The sequence below is a fragment of the Sus scrofa genome, chromosome 1, assembly GCF_000003025.6.
Source record: "Sus scrofa isolate TJ Tabasco breed Duroc chromosome 1, Sscrofa11.1, whole genome shotgun sequence".
Lineage (NCBI taxonomy): Eukaryota > Metazoa > Chordata > Mammalia > Artiodactyla > Suidae > Sus > Sus scrofa.
Genome location: NC_010443.5, coordinates 121,436,395 through 121,449,153, shown reverse-complemented (window position 1 = coordinate 121,449,153; position 12,759 = coordinate 121,436,395). Strand labels below are relative to the sequence as shown.

The 12,759-nt window shown below is 37.9% G+C and overlaps 1 protein-coding gene across 12 annotated transcripts in view; it reads right to left on the bottom strand.

Annotated features, from left to right (window-relative positions):
• Positions 1-12,759, bottom strand: part of GABPB1 (GA binding protein transcription factor beta subunit 1) — a 77,890-nt gene that overhangs the window by 39,012 nt on the left and 26,119 nt on the right. For 2 of the 12 annotated variants that reach the window (XM_021095701.1, XM_021095723.1), the window contains exon 2: positions 3,986-4,117. The exons of 5 other annotated variants lie outside the window; for them this stretch is intronic. Coding sequence is in view for 5 of the 7 variants with exons in the window: in XM_021095682.1 (XP_020951341.1) it covers positions 2,077-2,223 (147 nt within the window). In the remaining 2 variants the exon portion in view is untranslated. Of the gene's footprint in view, positions 1-2,076; positions 2,801-3,985; positions 4,118-12,759 lie in introns of those variants that run through there. 5 more of the 12 variants (XM_021095682.1, XM_021095667.1, XM_013993007.2 and 2 more) reach the window with 3 other exon arrangements.

The window sequence follows — 12,759 nt, the reverse complement described above, 5'->3', positions numbered from 1 at the left end:
ATATGCTGCAGGTGAGGCCCTAAAAAGACAGAAAAAAATATACAGTAATTTCACTCCTGATTCTCGCAGGATAGGAACCATGAACATCACAGTAGGATGATTCTGACCCTTAGAGGAATTCAGTTGCATTAGGACAACAGAATTGACTGCTGGGACCACAGCTCCAGGTTGAGTCCTCAGTTTACTTAGTTATCTATATAGTTAATCCTCAGAGATACTGTTAGATTTAAATAAAATCAATTAAAGGCTTAGCAGTAAAGGTAGCTTTTTTGTGTAGCAAATAATTTTTCCACAAGCAAATGGAGAAGCCTAAAATTCAATTGAATAAGTTTTAATGAATGTTAAAAATCTTACTGAAAACATATTATGTGTATGCTACATTATGTGTAAGGTACTGAATTCCACCTAGGTGGTTTTGTTTTTTGTTTGGGCGGGGGGGTTGGCTTTTTAGGGCTACAGGTGATGCATATGGAAGTTCCCAGGCTAAGGGGTAAAACTGGAGCTGCAACTGCCAGACTATGCCACAGCTGCAAAGTCAGATCTGGACCACGTCTGCAACCTACAGCACAGCTCATGGCAACACAGCTCAGCCTTAACACACTGAGTGGGGCCAGGGATCAAAGCTGCATTCTCATGAATACTAGCTGGGTTCACTTCTGCTAAGCCACCATGGGAACTGATGCCATCCAGTTTGATACTCCCTTTTTCTTGAGAAGAAAAACCACTGTAATAAATTCCATCTTTAATTACTTTATTACTTCTTTAAAAATCTTATAATCTAATGTAAACCATTTTTTAGTGGGGTCTTTTTGTCTCTTTAAGGCTGCACCCTCAGCATATGGAGCTTGCCAGGCTAGGGGTCAAATTGGAGTGTCAGTGGCGGCCTACACCACAGCCACAGCAACACAGGATCCAAGCCACGTCTGCAACCTACACCACAGCTCACCGCAATGCCAGATCCTCTTTTTTTTTTTTGTCCTTTTAGGGCCGCACCTATGGCATATGGAGGTTCCCAGGCTAGGGGTCTAGTTGGAGCTACAGCTGCCAGCCTACGCCAGGGCCACAGCAACGCCAGATCCAAGCCACATCTGCGACCTACACCACAGCTCATGGCAAAGCCAGATCCTTAACCCACTGAGCAAGGCCAGAGATCAAACCCGCAACCTCATGGGTCCTAGTCGGATTCGTTTCCACTGAGCCACGAAGGGAACTCCTACTATAAACCATTTTAAAACTTCAATTAAAATGTACTTTAATAAGAGCTATAGAGAAACTTCAAAATATCTATGAACTAGCTTTTACTTAAAAGTACACGCTGAGAGGGCCATCTAGTGGTAACAGGAATTACAACCAATAATTACATTTGTAGCCCTTCAAGTCTATTTTGTTTTGACTTTCTATAATCCATAGTTCATAAAGCTATTGTGAGAAGTACAGCATTTACTGGACATGAAAACTCTTTATAAAACTATAAAGTACTAGCTTCCATGTGAACTGTTACTAGCACTCAAAAAAGAATATAAAAACACTTAGAAAATTCAAGCCTACTATAATATACTCAAATAGTAAACTGTCTCATTAAAATTCTTAGAATAAAATTTGCGATATCACTCCTATGCCCAGTGAGTACAATTATAAATCCAATAAAATTCTTCTGAAGTTCTTCATCAAGTTTAGCACTGTGTATGCATCAAAAGCTTTTAAAGTGTTCAGTCTTTGACCTAGTAATTCCACCCATATAAATCACGAGAACATAAATAATAATATTAATAGTAATGTTACTAGAAACACAAAGATATTTGAATCACAAATATATCAATAGTACCATTACTTAAAATAGGAAAAAAATGAAATGCTGTACAAACAAGTAAATTAAAATAGATCACAATAGTATATCATAGCATTTTATTTACATTTTTTACATCTTATTATAGAAAAATTTGCAAATATATAAAATAGACACAATAATACAATGAAACTCCACATAGCCACCACTTAGCTTAGGTATCAATTATTTCCAGTCCATATCCCACCCACACTCAAAAATACCAGACAATGTAATAGGGAAGAACAAACCTGACTCCATATTGGATCTGTTTCTTTTACTTTAACCTTTGTTATTCTATGGCTTCTGCTACAAGTTAGGAATGTTGTGACAGCCTGAAATATACAGGATAGCCCATCCTCAAGGCTCTGACCTTTAAAGGTAAAACAGCTTTCCATTCATAGAGAGATAAAAAGTTGCAGAACAGAGAATAACATTTGTCTTGTTGGAGGTTTAAAGGAATATCACCATCTGACCTATCTGGACAGATTCAAGAGCAAAGGATTTTGAAACTGAGAAGTTTGCAACAACCAACCAGATGCCCTGCCTTTGTAATATAAAAGAAGCCTGAATTCTAACTCAGTAAAATCGTTCTCTGGGACACTAATCTACCATCTTCTTGGTCTGTTGGCTTTCCAAAAAAAGTCACTATTCCTTGCCCCAGTAAATCTCCTAAGAATAGAGTAAAAGTTTTCTCTTTTTTGAGATGGGTAAATGATGTATATAAGAAATCTCCGCAAAAGAAAAGGCTAGACAATTTTTCAGAGGGGAAAAAATACACAAGAAAGGAACTTTAATCCCAATATACATGTATATGACATGGATCAGCAGAGAATAATAGTTTCAGGGCTGCAGTAACCAGTGAAAACTAATCCAAGCAAAAATTTTGAGAGTTCCCATCGTGGCTCAAAGGTTAAAGAACCCGACTAGCATCCATGAGGACTTGGGTTCAATCCCTGGCCTCGATTAATGGATTAAAGATCCAGCGTTACTGTGAGCTGTGGTGTAGGTCACAGACGCGGCTCAGATCCCACATTGCTTTGGCTCTGGTGTAGGCCACTAGCTAAAGCTCTGATTGGACCCCCAACCTGGGAACCTCCATATGCTGCAGGTGCAGCCCTAAAAAAGACAAAAAAAAAAAAATTGGTGTAATTCTATTGAGATAATGAATGGCAAGGAAAATATTCATGGGGAGGTTTAAGAGAACTAAAGCTTCAGGGCGTTTCCATCGTGGCTCAGCAGTAACAAATCCAACTAGGATCCATGAGGACGCAGATTCGATCCCTGGCCTCGCTCAGTGGATTAAAGATCCAGCGTTGCCCTGAGCTGTTGTGTAGGTGGCAGACAAGGCTCAGATCTGGTGTTGCTGTGGCTGTGGGGTAGGCTGGCAGCTACAGCTCCAATTAGACCCCCTAGATTGGGGACTTCCATATGCCACGGGTGTGGCCCTAAAAAGCAAAAAAAAAAGAGAGAAAGAACTAAAGCTTCATCTTCATAAGTAGGAAGCCAAAAATATCTAAAATAGAAAAATCAAGAAATAGCATAAGCTTGTGATTTAGAAATATGAAAGGAAGTACTAAGGAAAAAAAAATAAAACATAAAATAGATGACTGTGGGAAAGATGGTTCTGAAATGGGAAGAGATGACACAATGGACTGCAGGGTTTTTTACCACAAACCTTGTATTTTTTACTTTTTCTACAATGTACATGTACATTTTCATAAAAATAAAATTACAATAAACAAATTTATGTCCACTGTACATAAAAAATATATAGTTCAAAGTCAAAGTCATCCCCATAACTTCCTATGTTCTTACTCCTCAGAAGTCACCATTATTTAAATGTTCAGTGTGTATTTCTCCTGATCTTTTCTATGCATGTAGAAACACATGTACATACAATGCCTATTTTTCTTTTTAAACAAACAGCAAACAAAAACCAAAAAAAGGATATTATATTGTTTTGCAACTTGCTTTTTTTCCACTTAACAGGAGTCCTCTTGTTTTCTCAGTGACATCTTTCTATGTCAGTACACACTGACCTAAACATTCTTTTTTTAGTGGCTGCACAATATTACAGGGTGTAGTAGATAGGCTGAATAATACTCCCCAAATATATCTAGATCCTAATTCCCAGAATCTGTGAATATGTTAACCTACCTGGAAAAAGGGACTTTGCAGATGTGATTAATTAACTTAAGGCTCTTGAGATAGGAAGATTATCTGGATTGTCCAGGTGATCCTAATGTAATCACAAGGGTCTTTATAAGAAGGAAGCAGGAAGGTCAGAGCCTGAGGGAAGGAAGCAGAGATGAGAGAAAGAGAAATCTGAAGACGCTATAGTTGAAGATGGAGGGGGTCACCAGTTAAGAAATGCAGGTAGTCTTTACAAATTAGAAAAGGAAAGAAAATGGAAAAGGCTCTAGAGCCCACAGCCCTGCTGAAATCTTTTTTTTTTTTTAATTAATTAACTTTATTTTTTTGGCCACTCCCATGGCATGCCGAAATTCCTGGGCCACAGACCGAAACTGTGCTACAGCAGTGACCCAAACCACAGCAGTGGTGACACTGGATCCTTAACCTACTGTGCCACCAGGGAACTCCTTTCTTTAAAAATGTATTTATGGGAGTTCCCATTGTGGCTTAATGGGTTAAGAACCCGACTAATGTCCATTACGATGCAAGTTCCATCCCTGGCCTTGCTCGGTGGGTTAAAGCATCCAGCATTGCTGTGGCTGGGGTATAGGCTTGTAGCTACAGCTCTGATTTGACCCCTAGCCCCTTCCATATGCTACAGTTGTGGCCCTAAAAAGGAAAATAAATAAAATTTTAAAATTTATTTATAAAATCTTAATTTTACATCTTCTGACCTTCAGAACTGTAAATTAATACATTTGTGTTGGTTTAAGGCACTAGGTTTGTGATGATTTTTTACAGCAAGTAGGAAACTATTATTACACTATAGACAAAGTATAAGCATACTAATCATTTTATCTTATTTTAATTTTTCATTTTTACAAACAGTGCTATAACACACATTCGAGATACACTTGGATTAGCATTTTTATGGAAATTATTCTTAGTTTAATTGCTAGTTTTTTAAAATTACATTTTAATTATAATAGATACTGCCAAATTAAATTATCTACCAAAAAACTATACCAATCTACACTCCTACTCTCAGTGTTTAAGAATGACTGTTTCTCCATAAGGTTCCCCACTCCCTTAAGAAATTTGATCCCAGGTCCAGAACTTCCTAAAGTCAAGGCCAAGCATCCAGTGAAATCATACTCACAAAACTGATGAGAAAACTTCATTCCAGAATAACTTTCTTCAGGAACCATGACCTGAGGAAATTCCACTACCACAGCAGGAGAGCAAGACTTAAGACTAAAGTACAAGACACAACTCTTTACCATTTTTAAAGCATCTATTAAAAGGACATTCTGGAGTTCCTGTTGTGGCAGAGCAGAAATGAATCTGACTAGGAACCATGAGGTGACAGGTTCAATCTCTGGCCTCGATCAGTGGGTTAAGGATCTGGCGTTGCAGTGACCTGTAGTGTAGGCCTGCAGGTGTAGCTCCAATTTGACTCCTAGCCTGGGAACTTTCATATGCCGTGGGTGTGGCCCTAAAAAGACAAAATTAATTAATTAATTAATTAAAAATTAAAAAAAAAAATAAAAGGACATTCTGCACCCAACTGGGAGTCAAGGAGAAAATGCCCTTCTTGGATTCTCCCAGGACTTTTTTCACTCACTTTATCAGTGAAAGTCTGCTTAAAACCCTGTGCCCTGTGTGTTCATATTAAGTTTCATAGAGGGAGCATTCCTTCTCAGGGAAACTTTCCCTTCTTTAATGCCTACCTATTCTATCCAAAACATGGGCCCTCATTTGACCCACCAACTCACCAATTATTAAATGAAAATAATTCCTAACATTTATACAATAAACAGAATCTAAGAATTTTACATATATTAACTCAATCAATCTCACAATATATAAAGCAGAAATTATTATCATCATCATTTTACAGATGAGGAAACCAAGGCACAGATCACACTGCTTAAGGTCAGACTGCTAGTGGGGATTTGAACCAAGGAAGTCTGGCTCCAAAGTGAAGGCACATGGTCATTACGCTATACCTCTGGTCTGATCCTCCTAGTAACCATAGCCCAGATGTCCCCACCGGTGGCAGGCGCTTCTACTGCTACTTTCTGACCTAAACACTAACCACTATCTCTACCCACCTGATTCTATTTCCCACTGAACATAGAGGTGGAACAACAAAACTCGCCACCAAATTATACTCTGTCATACACTGGTCACACATGGTTCATGTTTATATGTCTTATCTAAATTATAAAATGCTTGGAGGTGAGGATGGCAGCTGAAGGAATCAACAGGCTTCCTTTTCTTCTCTGCTTAAATACTGGCAGTTCCTCAGTGTTTCATTTTTCAGCTGTCTTCTTCTTTCTCTACATTATCTTCTCTGGCAGATTTTATCTTTGTTAGCTATGATTACCTGATGATTTCCAAATCTATCTTCAATCCTAGCCTCTATCTAGAGCACTCGACCCAAGTATTCAATTCCATAGACACCTTTACCTGCAGATCCCAAGGCACTTCAAAATCCAAACTGTCCAAGTACTGGCTTGTTCCCTAGGGTCACAAACTTCAGAGTTGTCTTTGACTCCTCCTCCTTCCCCAAACCCCGCAACTGTAATTAATCAAGACCTGTCACTTATATCTCCTAAATCCCTCTCAAATTCCTCTACCTCTTTCCACTGATATGGAGTAGGCCTTCGAAAAATATTGTTGACTGGGTTTTCTCCTCTGCCACAATCTTTGCCCAGGCTTCCACCCTTTCTTTCTTAGAGCACCTCTAAATGAGCGTCTCTGCCTCAGCACTGCCTTGCCATAATTTATTCACCACTCTGCTACCAAACTTCTTAATCATTCTTGAAAAGAAATCAAGTTCCTCCTCAGTTAACTCAGATTAAGTCAAATTCTTTGCCATGAGATATAAAGCCTTTCACATTTGGCATCTGCTACTGTTGCCCCTTCTCCCCCACCTTACCACTCACCACTTCTCACAATGAATTCCATGCTCCAGACAATATGCGATAATAGGCTCTTTTTCTCTTTTGGACATCTATACACAACACTGACTTTGCCAAAAAAAAAAAAAAATACATATATATAAATATTATTCTCTCCATACCTCCCCAAAATTTGCCATATTTATTCCTACCTGTTCTTCAGAATTCAGTTTATCTCCACAGAGATTTCCCTGATGGCCCCAAAACTAACACAAGTATTCCTTCTGTGTGTTCTTCTGGCATCCTAAATTTATCTCTATCAGGGCATTTATCAAGCCACATTAAACATGCCCATTTACTTGGCTACAGCTTGTCACTATGCCTGGACTGTGGTGCCTGGTAAATGCTCAGTTAAGTATTCTTTCACTGAGTAAAAAAAACATGCTTGCCACACTGTACAAACTCCAGAAATACTTGGGATAACTAATAAAGTCGCAACATTTGGCTTTTTAAATGGAAATTAACCTGACAGCTTCACAAATTCTAGGAAATAAATTTATCAATAGCATGCTCAGTGAATACCTATCAGCCTTATTGTAATTAAAGTCCTCTTACGTGAATGAGATGGGAACTTGTCTGGATATTCTCCTTTTTTACTGGCAGCAACTTAAATTGACAGATTTGATCCAACATTATCTGATGTCAGTCCGATGCTGCTGAGTCAAAGGGGAAAACTGTGAAGGTAATCAGTAAGTATGGATAATGGCTTTGTCTGGGATCCTCAGAATCATTCTTGGACCTACTAAATTAGTAATCTGGACAGGAAACCAGAACTTATCTAATAATCGGCAACAAGACTGTGAAGCAAAATCAGTTCAGGGTCATCCTCAATGACAGCAGAGCAAATCAGTACCAAACTGAGTTCAAAGGTTTCAACTCAGTTTATTCTAGAACTGAGTTGTCCAATATAGTAGCCACCAGCCATAAGAGGCCTACTGAGCATTGGAATGTGTTTAGCCCAAATGTAAAATATCTCATTAATAGTTTTTATACTGATTACATGTTGAAATTGTAATATTTTGGATATATGGGGTTAAATAAAATATATTAAGTTTACCTGTTTTTATTTTTTAATATGACTACTAGAAAACTTTAAATATGTGGTCCACAGTATATTCCTATTGGACAAAGCTGTTCTAGAACCACTAGTCAAAACTTCTTAAAGGGACCCACTTGACAGTTTGCAAAAGTTGCAACATTTTAAAATAAGGAAGAGGGGAATTCCCCTCGTGGCGCAGCAGAAATGAATCGGACTAGGAACCATGAGGTTGCAGGTTCAATCCCTGGCCTCACTCAGTGGGTTAAGAATCCAGCGTTGCCATGAGCTGTGGGTCGCAGATGCAGCTTGGATCCTGTGTTGCTGTGGCTCTGGTGAAGGCCAGAGGCCATGGCTCCTATTAGACCCCTAGCCTGAAAAAAAAAAAAAAAAAAAAAAGGAAGGGTAATGGGAGAAACAGACTATTAATATGCACAAACTTCCAGTTAAAAGATAAATGAGTCATGGGTATGAAATGGACAGTGGGGAATATAGTCGATTAATAATTAATATCTTTGGTGATAGATGGTAACTAGACTTACTGTGGTGATAATTTTTGTAATGTATAGAAATATCAAATCACCATGTTGTGCGCCAAGATACTACCATAGTGTTATAGGTTAATTACACTTCAAGGACAAATAAACCATCTCATAGAAAGAGAGAAGATTTGTGGTTACCAGAGGCAGGAGAATTGGATCAAAGTAATCAAGAGATACATACTTACACCTATAAGATAAGTACTAGGGATATAATGTACAACATGATTAATAAACACTGATATATATTACATATAAAAGTTGTTAAAAGAGTAAATCCTAAGAGTTCTCATCACAAGAAAAAACGTTTTTCTTTTATTCTGTGTATATATGAGATGATGGATGTTCACTAAATTTACTGTGGAAATCATCTCATCATGTATGAGTCAAATCATTATGCTGTACACCTTAAATTTATATGATGCTACATATCAATTATATCTCAATAAAACTGGAAAAATAAATATAAGCATATATATTCAAATACATGTATATAAATATTCATATATATATATAGAGAGAGAGAGAGAGAGAGAGAGAGAGAGAGAGAGGCATTCTTTTAGAAAAACTGCTTCTGTGGAATTACCCCTATTAAGATACTGGACAGACTTTTCCTCTAAAAATATGAGGACATGGCCTTTGTCCCCATAAGACTTCACAAAGTGATTTGCAGGTGAAGGCATATACAGATTCCACTAAGTTCTCCTCATCTTTGCAACCCATTGTCCCTTTATCCCATTCAACTACTAGTCTCTCTTAAATCACCTGTATTTATCCCAGAAGAGACTGAGGCTTGAAAAGAATATGTGCAGAGGATGAAGATAGGCTAGAACTCTATTAGACCTGGACCAGGAGTAGATGGTTTCGAATTAACCAAGAAAGTATAACTTACCTGTCCACTGTACGGTGAAACCAACAAACTGCTGGATGTTTTAAGTTACAACAGTGAACCATCAATATCTTGCCCAATAATAAGAATGAATACACTTCAATCTTTCCTAAGATTTCTCTCATATTCATCACTTCCTCTCCACTACCTCTAGTCTTACACACTCATTGTCTCATACTTTAAAACATCACAATAGCCTCTTAGCTGACCCAACTCTAGTTTCTCCATCCAGCTGCCAGGGACTTTCCCTAAAATATAATTTCATTCAATTTAAACATTTCTATATGTGAGTCTCTACATAGTACCTACCCTCGAAAAATTCCCCATCTAGTAGGGAAGGCATACATTTCATGACCCCTTTGTCTAAAATTCTCAACAGTAAAATCATTTTGAAGAAAAATTTATCAATATCTAGTAGAGTTGAAGATGCACCTACCCTTTGATCCAGGGATTCCACTGCTAAGACACTATCGTATTTCCTTGTATGCTCTACAACATGTATACAAGGAAAGGGACATGTAGTTATGTCGTGAGCCACACGGGAAGTCCAAGGAAAGGAACATGTATGCAAGGGGAGGAACATGTATAAGACCATCTATAGAAACACTATTTGTAATAGAAAAAAAGATACTACAAACAACTTAAGTGTCCATCAACAGAAAAATACTTAAGTTTTTATAATGAAAAATTTCAAATATAGAAAAATATATGTAATGCCTAATGAGTGTGTGTGTGTCTGTGTGTGTATGTAAACACACCCATATGCCCAACCCAGAGTCTTTTTTTTTTTTATTTTTAGGGCCACACTTACAGCACATGAAGTTCCCAGGCTAGGGGTCAAATTGGAGCTGCAGCTGCTGGCCTCCACCACAGCCACAGAAACGACAGATCCAAGCTGCATCTATGACCTACACTGCAGCTTATAGCAACACCAGATCCTTAATCCACTGAGTGAGGCCAGGGATCGAACCCACATTCTCAGGGACACTAGTCAGGTTCTTAACCCACTGAGCCACAATGGGAACTCCCACATCACCCACATTCTAAATTAACAGTCAATACCCTTGCTTCATTCTACTCCTTTCTAACAATTGTACATTACAAAAAAAAAAAAAAAAAAAAAAAAAAAAAAAAAAAAAAGGAGTTACCATCATGGCGCAGTGGTTAATGAATCCAACTAGGAACCATGAGTTTTGGGTTCAATCCCTGGCCTTGCTCAGTGGGTTAAGGATCCGGCGTTGCCATGAGCTGTGGTGTAGGTCGCAGACATGGCTCGGATTCCAAGTTGCTGTGGCTCTGGCATAGGCTGGCATCTACAGCTCTGACTGGACCCCTAGCCTGGAAACCTCCATATGCCACAGGAAGCAGCCGTAGAAAAGGCAAAAAGACAAAAAAAAAAAATAAAAATAAATAAATAATTTAAAAAAAATTGTACATTACAATTGACACACTATGCATTTCATTGTTACATCTCTCAATTAGTTTTATTCTAGTTCAATTTTCCTTTCCCCTATATACCCAACCTGTTTTTCTCCCTGGACATTGAATGACCAGTTTATCTGTATCTCATATTCTGAATATTTCTAACTGCTTCTTCAAAGTAGTATTTAATTTTTTTCATCTTCCATATTTCTTTATAAACTGAAAGTCTTAAAAGTCTGATCATTATGGCAAGAGGGGCATATGAGAGTAGTGGCAGCAGTTTCTTCCTGAGATAAATTTCTTTTCTGCAAAATTAAGCAGAGGTGGTTTCTGGTGCTTAAGAACTTACTCTGACTGTTCCTAGTGATCCAAGGGAGATGCAATGGCAAGTATAAGGGCTCTGAGCTACAATGAAGCTAGGTAATGAATACATGGTGTTTACTACACTCTTTCTTTTCCTTTTATATACTTAAAGTTTTCACATATTTTTTTAAAAATTACCCTCCTTCTAAGAGTTCCTGTTGTGGCTCAGCAGTAATGAACCTGAATAGAATCCATGAGGATACAGGCTCAATCCCTGGTCTCACTCAGTGGGTTAGGGATCCGGCATTGCCATGAGCAGCAGTGTAGGTCAAAGAAAAGGCTGGGATCCCACATTCCTGTGGTTATGGTGTAGGCTAGCAGCTACAGCTCGATTCAACCCCTAGCCTGGGAACTTGCATATGCTGTGGGTGCAGCCCTAAAAAAAAAAAAAAAAATGCCCTCCTTCTAGATCAGAACCTTAGAACCTAGAGTCCCACTTATCCCTTCCACTACTGCCTTGTTTTTTTAATCCATACTTTTACTGTTTTATACAGTAAATACTAATTTTCATTTTCTAAATATACATCACTTTACTTTTCAGCCCTTCACACATTTTATTCCTACCAAGTGCAATTCATTCAGCCTGATGTATATCCTTTGGAACTGGATTAATATGGTATATATGACCATTTAAATTAACTTTTAAAAATTCACTTCCTTAATCACACAAGCCACATTTCAAGTGTTCAATAGTTTTATGTAACTTGTGATTACAATACTGGAAACATAAAGAATATTCCTATCATTACAGCAAATTTCTACTGACAGTGTTGGTTTAAATTTATCTTTAATGAATGTTGGTAACAATCTAGTTTTGCTTAAAATATCTTTATTTCACCATTCTTCTTTTACTGTGTATAAAATTCTAGGTTGACAGGTTTTCTTTGTTTTGTTTTGTTTTCAGGGCCACGCCCACGGCATATGGAAGTTCCCAGCTAGGGGTCAAATCAGAGCTGTAGCCGCCAGCCTACACCACAGCCACAGCAATGTCAGATCTGAGCCACATTTGTGACCTACACCAAAGCTCACAGCCAACACCAGATCCTTAACCTACTGAGCAAGGCCAGGGATCAAACCTGCAACCTCATGGTTCCTAGTCAGATTCATTTCTGCTGATGCATGACGGGAATGCCCAGGTTTTTTCATTTCATATTGTGGACATCATTTCACTACCTTTTTATTTTCATTGTTGCTATTGAGAGTCATCTGTTAGCCTATTCTTTCTACTCTGATGGTTATCTTTTTTTTCTCCAGCTACGTTCAAGATTTTTCTCTTTTTTAAAATTATTTTTAAAGTTTTTTATTTTTTATTAGCGTTGATTTACAATGTTGTGCCCATTTCTGCTGCATAGCAAAGTGACCCAGTCATTCATATATATATGAATATGAATGCATATATATATGCATACATACACACACAAAGATTTTTCTTTACGCCACTGATTTTCTGAAATTTCATTATGGTGTGTCTGGGTGTGGATTTACTTCCATCCTAATTAGGATTCACTGGGATTCTCAGATCCTGGTTTGGTATCTTCCATTGTTTCTGGAAAACATCAGCCTTCACCTCTTTAAATGCCCCA